General features: G+C 46.6%; 1 protein-coding gene across 1 annotated transcript; it reads right to left on the bottom strand.

Moving 5' to 3' along the window:
• Nucleotides 1-2,424: 2,424 nt before the first annotated feature.
• On the bottom strand, nt 2,425-12,856 carry IRX3 (iroquois homeobox 3). Its single transcript, XM_085636766.1, has 4 exons — nt 11,966-12,856; nt 7,751-8,777; nt 3,299-3,365; nt 2,425-2,785 (listed from the first exon to the last, which is right to left on the bottom strand). Exons 1-4 carry the CDS (start codon nt 12,167-12,169, stop codon nt 2,731-2,733), a joined length of 1,353 nt encoding a protein of 450 aa, XP_085492892.1. The 5' UTR covers nt 12,170-12,856; the 3' UTR covers nt 2,425-2,730.
• Between the last annotated feature and the right edge of the window lie 2,300 nt (nt 12,857-15,156).

The following is a 15,156-nucleotide window of genomic DNA, read 5'->3' as shown; positions in this document are numbered from 1 at the left end:
CTGAACGGCGCCTTCGAGGATAAAAAAGAAGGGTTAAACGAGGTCGGAATTCTACTAAAGCTCGGTTTTAGGCATTGCAAAGTACGTCATTTCCGGCGAGTACCCAGAGAAAACAACTACAGTACTCTCAGAGCCTTAGGGACATCGCTCTTATTTAATACCCGTACTGACCCCCCACTCCCTCCACCACACACATACACACGTATATTTTAAGGCCAAAGAATGTACTGAAGCACGGCCAACAGGCCATAAAATGCCATATTAGGCACGATGATAAAAAAACACATTACACATGCTCCCCATTTAAAGAGTATATATTCCGCTTGAACAACTCTCGCCGTACCACAGGTATTTGTGATTGATTCGTTAATAGTCTTTGTAAAGCGCCCACTGCCCATTCTGTTGGCGCTTGTCGTGACTTTTCTAACTCGGCCACTATAATAACCCGCAAAACACGAAGTATGACTATACTGCGGAAAGCTCCTATTTGTATGTCCTAGGCATAGCGCTCAAAAGAATCACACAAGTATGTCACGATAGGATGGTAGACAAAAACTGGCAATAAGAACACAACATGGTGTATGGTAAACTTGAGTAAACCAAGGCGAGACTCGGAGTTTTGAATGTCAGAAAGCATGAATGTGTTTTTATAGACCTCGCGTCGTGGCGCTATACAAACATTTTAGCCCTTACTAAATAACCCCCAACCAATCACGTGGCTCCAGAAAACAGAATGCACAGGAAGTTATTTTTGCGCAGCATTAAAACGTAGTTTTCCTAAAAAGCACAGAAGTTATGTATTTCAAGACTTTTACGGCTATGAGTTTGTCGGTGTTTTAGTCTGCCAAGGTTGTGAAAGTAATTTTCATACTCGGATAAATTTTAATATTTTACCGAACTTTGCTGGTTTCTTCTTTGAACTTTCCCTCTTTGTTTCAGAACACGATTTAGATCTGTTTGCAAGAATAACTTGTTCTTACTCAACAGGACAAACATCTCCACAGTATAGTCAAGGATGTATTGAGTCGGTGGGGATACCCAAACAGGATATTGTGCGTAAATACGGTAAAACACGAGGTAACACACGGCTGAAGAAAGGAAGGCAATGTTGTTTTTACGTGTGTATAAGCGTATTCAACGTGAAATATTTACCCGTGCATACGTAATGGCTCTGCGTGCGTAAAGTAAGGCTTAATAAATATTTAAGTAGTCCACGCAGTTTACAATAGTAGCGAAAACTCGTATCCCATTAAAGATTTTAGCCTGGCAGGGGTGGTTTTCCCATTGTTTATTTCCCACATTCAGTTGATAGATTATATTTTTATAAGTTTCAAATCGGTGAGTCGTAAAATAAACGGATTTTAATCAATGTATTTATTTTCTTTCCGGCTTTTTTTATCTTTACACTTCCGTGTGGGTTGAACCACAGCCATCACTGCGATTTAAGTTTCATTTGCGAAGGCGGGGCAGCCAGCGTGCCTAACACGGCTAATGAGACCCTTTGGGGGTCCTATGTCTGTGTTTTTGTTGTTGTTTTTTTTGCACTAGAAGCGAAGGTTACCCGGATCTGATTTTTCAGTACACTGAGGCTTATTTTTTTCCTCGAAGTACAAATTATCCGTTGAACATTTAGACTCCAACTTTTAATTGGCGAAGTCGGCTCTGATTTTGTGAAACAAGACGAAAAAACGGATAAAAATCAACCTTCCCAAACGGGACAGAAAAGCGAACGGAGAGCCGCGATAATTATCTTCTCCTGTAGAGGGAGCTCTGGGTCCAGATTTTACCACAGATAAAACCCCTTCCCCTTCTGACTCAAACCCCACAAAGATACTTCAGAAAATACTTGAAAGACAGGAACTGTGAGCGTGACAACACATCTAGTGAATTTGTGGAATCTGAGAGGAAAAAACGGAGGTATAACCTTTTAACCTATTTAGTTTTAAAAGGGAATTTTCAATTAGGAAATACACTCACACGTATAAAAGTAACTTTTAAAAAGGCGCCCGACTACTGCCTGCCATTAGAGGAGTACCCTCCATATAACCAAGTAATACCTATGCTGGGTAATGCTTGCACGTAGGCGCGCGCACACACGCGCACGTAGGCGCGCGCACTCACGCGCACGCACAAATAAACACACATTGCTGTGCTCAGGCAGCGCTGGGAGTGAGCCGCCTTTTATAAAGGCATCTGTTGAAACCGGCCTCCGCCGCTTTTGAATAGCAAACAGCAAACTTGTGATTTCATTTACATAAAGAATCGCCCAGAGCCGTCTGCTGCCGGGTTCTGCAGTGTCTCGCGCCCTCTGCCTTATTCTCGACTCTTTCTTTGCAAACACCCTTTATACGCCGTGGAACAAGTGAATGCGAAATCAAAAGGGCACACAGATAAAGGAATATGTATTACCAGTCCAGGAGGTAGTCAAAGTGGCAACAGTTCATTTATTAGCCAAAAATATATATTTCTTGTACAATTTGGTTCACACGTATGTACATTTTTACTCTATATACAAAAAAAAAAAAAAAACATGGTTCGTGTCGCCTAAAATTCACACTGGACTTGAAAGGAAAAGCTCACAGACTGCTATTCCGGATGATGACGACAGAAAATCCGTTTTTCTCTCTCTTTCATTTCAGTACACGGACATGCTTATTACAATGCGTAACTATACAAGAGAATATTTTTACAATCATTACAACATGAATAAAAAATATATATACACATTAGCTACGAAGAAGACAGGGCTGATAGAACCATCGCTGCTTCAAGTTGGTTCTGTGGCCTGTTAAAAAATAATAAAAGAATATACATGTTTAGCAACAGTGTTCAATTTCTAATCTTAAATTGTACATTTTTACAACTACATTCACATTCTATTCAAAACAGATGTAAAGTCTTGTCCATATATATATATATATATATATATATATATATATACTAGGGACATAATATTTAATCCTAAAGAAATTCACTGAATAAAAAAAAGTTAAACACCCTACATTATAAGGGCATAAAGGACTATGTTGAAAAAAAATCCACTAGTTATTCAAACAACAAAAATCTCGCGTATTAGAAATTAAAAAGAACAGATATCATTTTAGCGAAACCAAAATGCAGCGAGAATGTTCAATTTTCATGCTTTTTTTCTACTACTCGCAATTTGAGGAGTTATAGTCAAATATTAACAAATAAAAGCACGAGTCACTATAAATGGTGATATATGTTTTATTCTTGCGTCACAAAAGACACTTAAAGACAGTAGAACATGGCTAAAGTGTGTAAAAAGAGTCCTTACCGCCGTTGCACGGGCTGGAAAGCTGTCTTTAATATTTTTTTCTCTACTTCCAAAGCACAGGGCCGATCTACAAAAACAGAAAGAAAAAGCGGGCCTCTGTTTAACATTATGTCTCAGGTTTTTTTTTTTAAATCGCTAGCACCTTTTATCATTATAAGTTGCGCCTCTTTTGACCAGAATATGAATATCGGAAGGACTGCAACACCAATAAAATATATATTGTAATCTATGTGTATCGCTCTTAAAACTGTGTTTCTGGAATTCGCAAAATTGTCTTTAATCCATGGAATATGGTTTAACCATGCTGGAAACCTGCATGTTTATAAACATTGCATTTCCTTCCTGGAGTAACACTACACTGACTCCAACAAGACACATTTTAACTTCCAGGGCTACTGAGTGACACAGGTGGTGTTAAAATGGTTAATATGTAACATCCGCATATTTTGTGTTTTTGCACAATTCCTCACGAGACAGACAAATGGGTAACTAACTATACGGTAGAACAGTTTCACTCGAACTCTTTTGTAAACTTCCCCTGCCTGACTTCACCCAACAGTGGACCCGAACTTGTGGCCACTCGATCGAAAAATACGCGGGGAAACGAAAGGCGTGTTTAGTTCGCATATCGAGAAACTTTGGAGCACTTTTAGTTAGCCTAGGCTGCGCCAAATTACAGGGGAAAAAACATCCGTAGGTATATCTGTTTCCGGTTTCGAAAATGCGCGTTTGCTTTGTACATTTAAAGGCATGCATTTGCCCTGCGTCTGTGCGTCCCCAGTTTGCCAACAAGGAACTGAGGGGTAAACAAAGAGCCCAGGTTCACACAGTGCGGTTAAGGGAGGGTGCGGCATTTTCATCCCGGTCAGGGTGTTCCCGACTCAATAAATGAGCCCCTTTTCTTGCACCTTTCCGTGTCGGTCTTTATACATTTCTGTAACTACACTTGAACTTGGGAACCTGGAGGGGGGTGGGGTGTTTAGAAACATATGTGGGCACCCAGGACGTTAATGTGCTTGAAATTTATTTAGCATCATTTTTTTTAATAGTTCGTGACATCAGCACATTCTGCAAAATATGTATTTTAAATTCAGCTGCAAAACGCAAGTAGATAACTCTTCCGTGGCTCTGGAATTTACAAAGTAGAACATATGGGACAGGCAACCATTTTTTCCCCCACTAGTGATTGTATCACTCACCCTGGTGGGTTAAACCTTTAGCAACTTCACGGATAGACCCCCCCCCCCCCCCCCACGCCCATACATTTATTTTAGACGTCTATTTACAACACTGCAAAAATAAATTGATTATCAGGTTAATAAATAATGTCTTGGGAAGAGGAGAACGGTTTTGTGTGTTTAGTTGATTTTTCTTGGGACTTTTCTTTTTGGCTGGGGCCTATGTAATTAATACTTACTACTACCGTTTAATACCTCAATTCATGCCTATTGACAATACCTTGTGTGAAAAGAAATGATGTGTTATTTTGAAGCGGGCTTGGCGTTGGCTTTGGGTGGATGTGGCCTACCTGGTCTTTTAACTTAGATACAGGAGACCGGGCTGCTCATCCCAGCTTCCCTCAAAACGGTGTGATCCTAGACACATTGCGCGTACTTCTCGGCCCTCGGTTGATCCAACTGTTCAAGTTGGGAGGCTTAAAAACGGCCTGAACACCGGAACCTAGGCCCTGTACATGAAAGTGCATCTTTTTGGTCGGTCTGGTAGAGACCATGGGGGGGGGGGTGTAAGACCGACAGAGGTGGGCTGTAAAGAAATCACATCTCTTACTAATTTACCTGGTTTAGTGCATGTTCTGTTTTTAGCAAGTAATGGACCAGAAGCAAAGGCAGGAACAACGATTTGCTCAGAATCAATGTGCTGAGGTGGGGGAGCTGAGATTGGAACCTATGTCGCCTGGTTCCATTGCAATCAACTCCACACCCAGACCACATGCCCTGCTAGAGCGACAGAGAAGAGCCAAGACACTTTCTAATAGAGGCAGTTGACATGTCAACAATCACCTGTCTCGAGTAAGGCCTCTGTGCTAAAGCATATAGAGGGGTGGCGTTCTGCCCTTCAGCCTTCACCTGCCTGCGTGGAGAGCCATTCTGCTGTATAACTGTGATTGGGTGACTGTTTGCTAGCACTGGGGGGAGCAGCAGTGTTCACATATGTGAAAGAAAAGTTCACTCGGAAAAGGTGAGGTTCTGTTCAAATGCAAGGCGCTATTCTTCATTAAAACTAGCTTTAAACAGCAAAGACTAGCACCGTTTTGAGTTCTTAAACTCTGTACATGGCTTACACACATTTCAATTGCACTCAATTTATCACCCTAGGGTTGTTGTGTAGGAGATTAAACCTGAAGGCCACGCGCATCTGGCTGAAGGAAGGACTTATCTCACTGAGCCATCTTGCTGGCTCATTCAAATGTAGTTCCCCATCACAGGAAGTAGGCCCCTGGAGGCATATAATGTATGTATAATCCACTTTAAGGTCCCTCAACTAGCACAATATGTCATTAACACTGTGTTATGTGTCACTAAGTGTGCACCCACATTCCCCTTTTAGAGGGAAGGCCAGGAGTAATACAGTGAATATAGTATAGAGTAGCGCATATCTTTCAGTGTATCTTTCCTGATTCAAAAAGAACAGGTGCTGGAGTGAATGATGAGCAATGCAAACATTCACCCTCAGTTGCTGTGTTTGCTATATTTCCTAATTCACCTATAAGGAGTGAGTGAACTGAAACTGAGTGGATATAGAGTAGGTGAATTATTCACTCGCTGGGCCTCACTCACATCCAAAGCTGTGCCCTGCTGTAACATAGGGGTGTATTATACAGTAGAATACACAGTTTAGCAAACCACCAGAGATGCATTTAGTAACGTGATTATACATTGGGTGCATAATTCAGCACACCTGCCCTCACTCGCCTGCGAAGAGGGAGTATTTTAGTAATACAGAAGGTGTATTATACACTGGGGTACATAGGCCAGAATATGTGTGCACATACACCTTAAGGCACAGACTGAGTGAGGCCTCTGGTAACCTGGTGATATTTAGCAGAAGGGAGCATAATTCAATGTATGCTTCCTCTTTCAACTGCAAGGGGAGGCAACACAGCAGGTGAATACAGCAGGCAGAAAATTCATTTTATGTCACCTCATCCACCTTTGCGGAGAGTGGGCTCTGGTAATGTAAAGGTACCTTATACATTAAGGTGCATAATTCAGCGTATTCTCCCCTTCCTCTGAGTAGGATGAGAGGGGTCTCTTTTCATGCTTAATGGTTCGTTATTCAGTGTATATTTCCCCACTTACTTTAAAGGGGGAATTTCGTAAACCTACTAGGTGTCTTATACAGAAGGGTACATAATTCAGTATGTAGTACCACATTCATCTTTGAGATGAGGAGGGGGTGTTATATGTTAGATATATTATACAGTAATGTTCATATAGCTATGGTTGGGTCCTCATTAATCCTCGTGTGCAGCGAGGCCTTTAGTAAACATTGTGTGTCATACAGAGTAGTATGTGTAAATCAATGTGTTTCCAAACTTCCTTTTGCGGGGTGAGGTCTCCAGCAACATTGCATGTCAAATATATAGTGCTGTGTATAAATCAGAGTGTGTTTCTAAATTCACCTCTAAGGGTGAAGTCTCTGGAGGTATAGTTTGTACATTATACAGAAAGGTATATGATTCAGGGCATGGTTCCTTATTCACTTGGGTGGGGTAGGGTATCACAATTGTTACATTATACTGCAGGATTCTTAATTCAGGTAGAGGCACTGGAATTAAGGAGCACCCCAATGAAACTTCAAAGTGTTTAGATGGAGAATCAACAATAAGGAGGATTCCTTCAAATTTTTTCAAAGAAACATTGTAAAATATTCCCTGCACCTTTCCTGAGGATACCTTATTGGCCATCACCCCAGTCTAAGAATCGTCCCAGCACCACTGAATTCAGTGTATGTTTCCTCATTCGCCAATAGAGGTGTGCACTGGCAATTTGGTGTGTATATTGAAAAGTACATTGCATAGCTGTGTGTTTGTAACTCACCTATGAGGGATCAAGTCTCTAGTAAAATAGTGTATGTATTATAAAATAAACTGCATGCATCAATGTGAGTTTCCTAATTCGTCTGGTATGGGAGAAGCCTCGGCTGACATGGTGTGGACAAAGTAAGCACACATATGTGTGTATCCACATTCACATGTGAGGTGGGGTGCTCTGGACACACAGTGTGTATATTATACAAGAGCGCATACATCAGTGCCTGTACCCTTATTAACCTGTGAGGTGGGAGGCCTCTGGACACATAGTGTGTATATTATACAAGAGTGCATACATAAATGCCTGTACCCTCATTAGCCTGTGAGGCCCCAGGCGGTAACATAGTAGGCATAACATACAGTAGAGTCCATAAATCAGCGTGTGCATCTTTAATCACCTGTGAGATGGGAGGCCTCCGTGCTCTGGGCCTGCTGCTCCGCTTGCCTCGCCATGACTGACGCGATGCCCGCACCGGAAGCCACCTGGGAGGCGCTGAGTCCCTGCAGGAAGTGGCTGGAGCTAAGCAGAGTCAGCTGATGGGCCGCCAGGGCCCGGTTGGTCCAGTTCTGGAACTTGCTGCCGGAGCAGGCCAGCAGTCTGTGGTGTGGCAGCAAGTTCTGGGGGGCCGGGCCTGGGGGGGACCTGCGGGGATTGTCCGGGGTGGTGGCCGTCTCGGCTAGGGACCAGATTTTGGGTTTCTGGGCCTGCGCCGCCGAGGCAATGTTCTCAGCCGCCGCCAGGGGGCAGCCAGGAGAAAGGCTGTCCAGCTTGAGCTGCTCGCGCGCCGGCGCGGGAGCCTTGGTTTCCGGGGAGAGCTCGCGCTTGTCCACGGGCCCCAGGCCCCGGCTCTCGTGCACCATGGACTTGAGGAAGCGCTCCTCGCGGCCGCGCAGCTCCTCGAAGCCGTCCGAGGCCTCCGAGTCGCTGCGAGGCTCGGTCTTGGAGTCTGAGAGCAGGTCGGGGTCCTGGTCGTCCAGGTCGTCCTTGCTCTCGATGTTCTCGGTGTCAATGTTCTCCAGGTCGATCTCCTCCTCGTCCTCATGCTTGTCCTCCTCCTCTTCCTCCTCGCCCTCGCGGTCGCTGCCGTAGGGGTTGCCCTCCTCGTCGGTGCGGCTGCGCGGGGCCCAGGTCATCTTGTTCTCCTTCTTGAGCCGCCGCCGGGCGTTGGCGAACCAGGTGGAGACCTGGGTGAGGGTCATCTTGGTGATGATGGCCAGCATGATCTTCTCGCCCTTGGTGGGGTAGGGGTTCTTGCGGTGCTCGTTCAGCCAGGCCTTCAGGGTGCTGGTGCTCTCGCGGGTGGCGTTCTTGGGCCTGGAGGGGTCCCCGAACTGGTACTGGCCGTAGGGGTAGAAGGCCGGGTGGTGGTGGGCGAAGGCGGCGTGCTGGACCCCGGGGCTGTCCTTCAGCTCGTACTGGGCTCCCTGGGGGAAGATGGAGAAAGGAAACGTTTTAGAGGCAGAGAAAATACATTATTACCGGCCAGGTTGTGCCTGGCAGCGCTGTCACCCGCGGCAGGTCTGCCCACAGCACTATGCTTTTGTACTGTGCTTTGCAGGCCTGCGGTCTGAGTGAGCGCACGTCCCTGAAGACTCGGGGCCTTCTAAAGACAAATGAAGACAGGGACTCGGACTTTAACATGTAACAAATGCATCTAAAACCTTCAAAATAGAGCATTGACTTTAGTTTAAATCACAGCGTAGCTATTAAACTGTAAATAGATTCCCGAGATCTGCTTGAAATAGCGACATCAATGGCATTTGCCGTGCCAGTGACGCTGTAAAGCACATCAGCTCTCCGAGTAGACATTTTAAAGAACGGCTAAATGGCCATTGTGAGTTTAAAGTAGGGAGACATCGTCTGTAGTTAAGGGTTCAATTGCACGCTTTCTGATACATGGGCGACTCCAAAACACGGCTATTTTTGTATTTAAAGCACCGTTTTATCAAAATCCCATCAACATATATCTAAACCGGAGACCAGGGTTGCATGTCTAATCTCTACTATAGAAATCGGAGAGCTTTGATGTCTCTATAGTAATGTTAAGCGCTATATAAATTCTTCAACATAATACACTTGTGAATAGTTAGGTCCTTCAGAGACTTTACATTTGGAGTTTCGTTCTTCTATGTATGTTGCACTATGTTAACTGCAATCCTCTCAAAAAAGCATGCTAATAACTTCCAGTGCAATAACCAGCTTCCATCTCCACACAACATGTAGGTTAGCCCCAAACATACCTTAGAACCCTCGCCCCCTTACATGTAATCAGCGATAGTGTGTGTGCGCTTTGCAAGAACACTTGCGAAGAGGAAGTAATTACTTAGCAAAGTGTTAAACGCAGTAACACAGTATAGTTTGCGCTTTAAAACACGTGCGCCTGGCCTACAAACGTCTAGCGCCCTTTCCATCTTTAGGCACTATGCACCGAGTCTGGTAAGCTGCACTGAATAATTGAATGCACTTTATCGTTCACATTGTGGTCATCTTTTTTCCCCCAGTGCCGTTGCCTGTAGGGGCGCAGAGAAAGTGTTCTGCAGCCGCAATTCGTATCGTTAGTGTACTGCTGTTAATTTCAGTTTACGACTTTTTGTATTTTACAGGCCAAAACTGTTTTTGTGCCCTTCTCCAAATGCCCATTTACAGCACACCAGAAAGGCCCAGAAGCGGAAGGGAGCCTCGGTCAGCAGCCGAGTTAAAGGCTGGGGCTTGTTTAAGCAGGCCGCGACTGCAAGGCAGACTTTAGTCTTTGTACATAAGCCCTTGACGCTCGGCCTGCGGCTTCTATGCGGTATAATGTGATAATGGCCTGCGACAAGCTTCTGCAGACCAACAACACGGAGCCTAAGAAAATACACCGACGGCCGTTCATCTGAGGGGAGTCAGCGCGCGCTCGGGCTGTTTTTAAACGCTGAATATACATGTAAAGGAACACTATCACTCTCGCCCGCTCTGCCCGTTGCAATGCAACCTGTACGGGCTCCTAATTTCCACAACATTACAATATCTAGAACGCTACAAAAGCCCTCTTTCACTTTCTGTTTTGGCAGTTAAGTATGAAATCTTGTTATTTTATATTTGTAACTGGATTTTCTCTTGGCGAACGCTGCGTCCCTGATACCCCGGCTATTTAGGGCCAACATGTCACAGAATGCATAAAAATAATCCTCCAACTCACAGACAGTCACTCACACACAAGCACGTGAGCGGGGGAGCACTCTCGTCAGCTTTCAGCTGGCCAGACGTTACTGCCACACAAGTCCACAAATTATACACACCATTACTCTGCGGTCCACAAATATACGCAGGAAGCTATGAAAGAGGGTGCGCGAGTCCAGGGGCTCTGAACGGCTGCAAACTGTCTCCTTTTCTCAGGTATTCGGAAGGAGACCATCCCCGAGCCAAGACTCTCGGAACATTTATCGTCTTTGACCCCTGACCTCACCCTCTCTTCATTCGGTTACCGTTTCTGTCTTTCCTGACCTCTCCAATCTCTCCCTACAAGAACCCTTGGTCTCTAGCCCTTTTAAGTTCTCTTCGGGAGTTCTTCGACGAGTTCAGTAGGACCCTTCCCCGTGGACCCTCGCACTCCCGCGAGCCTTCATCGCCCCATCCCTGTCACCACTGTCCACTTCTTCCTCATCTGATAGTTTCCCTCTCCTAGTGTTCCTTCTGAAATACAATCTTTTACGTTCTTCTCATTCCCTTGGCTCCCCCATTCCATTTTTTTTACTGTACCCCTCCCTCCCCATATGTTCCGTCTTTCTATCCCTTCTCTTTGTGCTCTCTCGTCAGTTGCAACTCTCCCGCGGCCCTGTGAGCTCTCCCTCATCACTGCCCCTCTTCTGTGCTACTATCTTCACTAAGTACCAAGAGGGCTCTCACATCCCTCTTCGGACACTTCCTCTGTCTGACCCCCTTCTTTCTGTATTCTCTATGGTCTCACATCCCTCTTCGGACACTTCCTCTGTCTGACCCCCTTCTTTTGGTACTCTCTATGGTCTCACATCCCTCTTTGGACACTTCCTCTGTCTGACCCCCTTCTTTCTGTATTCTCTATGGTCTCACATCCCTCTTCGGACACTTCCTCTGTCTGACCCCCTTCTTTGGGTACTCTCTATGGTCTCACATCCCTCTTTGGACACTTCCTCTGTCTGACCCCCTTCTTTGGGTACTCTCTATGGTCTCACATCCCTATTCGGACACTTCGTCTGACTGACCCCCTTCTTTGGGTACTCTCTAGGCTCTCACATAGCTCTTTGGTCACTTTCTCCGTCGGACCCCTTCTTTGGGTACTCTCTGGGTCTCCTCGTACTCTTTGGTCACTTCTTACTTTAGATACTCTTGTTTGGTCATGCTCTCTGGGCATTCCTTCACTTTCTTTGGCCACTTTCTCTCGTTGACCACTTCTTTAGACACTCTCCATTCGGGGCACTCACACTCTCTGCAGCTCTCTCTCACACTCTTTCTCCATGGGCTTTCCTTCATGCGCAGCTCGTCCCTGACTTGCTGGGTCTGTCTCCTTCTCACTTTATAAACTCTTCTCGCAAAGCTCTCGCCCCACTCTCTGGGACCCTCTCCCTGCCCTCCCTGAGATGCATGCCATACTCACCAGCTGTGGGAAGAGGGGTAGCTCGGCGCCGTAGGGCAGGAAGGCTCCATAGCTGGCGTAGGGTGATCCGTACATGGAAGAGAGGACGCTGGACAGGGTCCCGGACGGGGGCAGCTCCGTCCCGCCGCGCCCCGCCTGCTGCGGCCGCTCGGAGCCCGGGTACAGCGGCCGGATGTACTGGTAGCCCAGCTGCGGGAAGGACATGGTGCTGGAAGCGACGGCTCAGCGCCCAGAGCAGGGAGTCAGGGGCGCCCGAGCCCCGCAGCTGTCCCGGAGCCGCTCCGGCACCTCTCTCGATCCACCGTGCCCCAGACCTCGGCAACACTGGGCGGCGCCAGCAGGGGGAGGACCATAGGACACCAGGCGGAGCCCCTCCTCGACACCGGCGGGGGCTGCCGGCGGCTTCCGCGGGCAGGAGGCCCCCTCGCCGCAGACAAGAGAGGGCTCTTCTTACTCTGGAGGCGCCCTCCTCCTACACTGCATTGGCTCCCCCTTGCACTCTGGAGCCCGGGCAGTCCTGCCTGGCACCCTAGACTCGCTGGAAGCCCCTCCCTCCTGGTACACTGAGCCACCGGGGCAGTTCTCAGCAAAGTACCCTTGCACTGTATGGGCAGCAGGGGTCCCAGGCTGTGCTTCCTCTCTCTCTGCCACTGGATGGCCTCTTAAACTTAACACTGGAAGGTCTGAGACTGAAGTTCGCCCTTCCCTAAACCCCAGAGGGTCTCGGCCAGCTCTCGCCTTCCTTTGAAACTGCAGTGGCCCTTAAGCCCGGTGCTCTCGGGCGGCTGTCCCTCTGGTGCCCTCTCCTCTCACTGTGGGTATGAAAGGACCGTGGGCACGAGGGTCCCGGGCAGCTGCTGTCTCTCTCGGCTCTCCTCTCACTATTGATCTGAGGGGACCCAGGTCAGCTCCCAGCACATCGCTTCAGATTATTGGCACTCTCGCCTCTGATTGACAGCCTGGGCCCGCCTCTCGCAGGCCCCGCCCAGCCCCCTCCCCTTCAATCCGTTTACTGACGCCGCGCTCTCTCCTCTCAGCCTCGCGAAGCGTCCCGAGCCCCGCCAATCAGCGCGCTCGCGCTCTTTGTTTTACAAAGGGCTGTGACCGGCAGCCTCCCTTCCCCTCTCGCGCTACGTGTGCTCCTCGCTCGCCCTAGCACAAAAGTAATGCCTGGGCAGAGGCAGGGGAGCGCTCCCTCCAGGAGAGCCTCTGTGCCCAGACAATAAGTATACGAAGGAAAGTGTTCTTTTCTATTTCGTGTTTGCATGTGACCTGGGGTCCTTTGTCTGGTCTGCCCCCTTTAAAAATTTAAATTGTACAGCAAATAACACATGGTGAGGTACTGTTTGCTTTTAACATACGCATATCTGCATGTGAGTATGTGCAGCGTGCCATATATGTTTAAACATATATGTGCAGTACACATGTATATTTAATATGTATGCTTACATTTTATAGAACATTCCGCAGTTTTTATTCACGTGCATACACACTGTAGTTGCATACACGTACGTATACGTGTTTGTATATGTGCGTTCTCAATACACAGCCTTGTAGAAAATCACCTGCTCGAGTATGCACAAGTTTGGATGTAAAGGCCCACGATCGTACCTAATACACGTGTATTGTATGGATGTGTGTTTATGTATATATTTACATATATAATTACACACACGTATGTGCACATAGAGCATACAATGTACATTTAATGCGAATATGCGTGCATACATGCACATTACATCGTATATTTGCATTTTACTGCAAGTGCGTAAACTACTGTATATATGTATGGGTGCACCTGTCTACATATGTGTTTATTGAGCCCTAACCGTGTTTATACTCAAGTAAATATGTAAAAGCAGGCGTGCGTGTATAATGCATTCATGCGCGTATTTACGTGCCAGTTGATATACTCTATGCTGTCACACACATCACGCGCATTTAAAGATTAGCTTCTGTGACATGGCGTACATGAGGCCGAGGGTGCACAGGCCGCCGCACAGTGCCTTGGGTAAAAGAGGACTCCCGTGAGTGCGCTCTGCCTCTGCCGAGGGCCACACGGGGTTCAGCTCCGCTCCTATGCTGCAGCGGGGCAGATACAGTAGCAAATCCGCCTTAATTTAGCCCTAATCGAGGGCTTCAAAGCGCTGCAGGTCCCAAATCGACATCAAAGCAAGCAGCTTAAACCCTCGCCAGAGGGGGCCAGCCCCCGGCGCGGCGCACAGGAGGGGCGAGGGCCGGGCACACTGACACGGGCGGGAGTTAAGCCCATTAACACCTTTTTGTCTCGGTGAGAAAGCTGTAATTAGGAAATTTAGAAGCGCTTTGCGTATTGAAAGAGGGGGGCGGGGGTCTAAGAAGTACCTGCTCCCGGGATCCACAGACCTCCCCGAGAGAGCGCAGAGCCAATGGCTCGAAGATCTGCAGGATCTACTGGGTCATAAGTGACTCCAGGTGGGGTTTTACCCGCTGTCAGACACACTCAAGATCTTATTTATACAGCGGCCATGATTTTCCTTCAGCCCTTCAAAGCGCTTTGCTTTATTTCATTATCTCCATAGAAAATAATGTATATTACTCGCACCCATACAGATATATATGGTTAGACTCATATGTATTCGCAACAGTGTCAATAGGCCAATAAAGCCATTATGGGGTTCTGGGTGCTCGATAAAAAGGCGAAGTACACTCGCTTTTAACTGATACCAGACAAAAATCCAAAGTGGCATGTTTGAACCAAGTCCCACGGCCCCTGTACGTGCTTTTTAATTACATCGCCTTTAAAATATTAAAATGTTTAATTTTACGGCAGTTCCGGAGAATACTATTGCAAAGTACTATTTGGCAGACTTCTCTTACCTGGAAATCAGTAACACGGAAATGACGGCGCAACATGCTGTCAATGGAGTGTGCGCTTTGAAGCACACACACAGGCACGTATATATATATATATATATATATATATATATATACACACACACATACACGTGCCTGTATGTGTGTGCGTGTATGTATGTATATATATATATATATATATCCCTCTTTTTTCTATTTCTAAAATTCTAAAAAAGACTTGACGGTTGTTTTATTTAAAAAAAATAGTATATCTATATATGTATATCATAAGAAGCAGCGTCAGTATCCCAGAATCCTCCCGCCATGCACTTTAGGTCGGGTTCCTCAGCCCCAAT

The sequence above is a fragment of the Triturus cristatus genome, chromosome 12, assembly GCF_964204655.1.
Source record: "Triturus cristatus chromosome 12, aTriCri1.1, whole genome shotgun sequence".
Lineage (NCBI taxonomy): Eukaryota > Metazoa > Chordata > Amphibia > Caudata > Salamandridae > Triturus > Triturus cristatus.
The sequence above is the reverse complement of the archived record's forward strand: the minus strand, read 5'-3'. Positions and strand labels throughout refer to the sequence as shown.

Excerpts from the sequence above, each read along its gene's own strand:
- IRX3 (XM_085636766.1), bottom strand. The coding sequence starts at position 12,169 with ATGTCCTTCCCGCAGCTGGGCTACCAGTACATCCGGCCGCTGTACCCG. Across the intron at positions 3,366-7,750 it reads GGAGGCCTCCCATCTCACAG|ATCGGCCCTGTGCTTTGGAA; the intron begins GTGATTAAAGAT and ends CTGTTTTTGTAG. Across the intron at positions 2,786-3,298 it reads TTCCAGCCCGTGCAACGGCG|GCCACAGAACCAACTTGAAG; the intron begins GTAAGGACTCTT and ends ATTTTTTAACAG.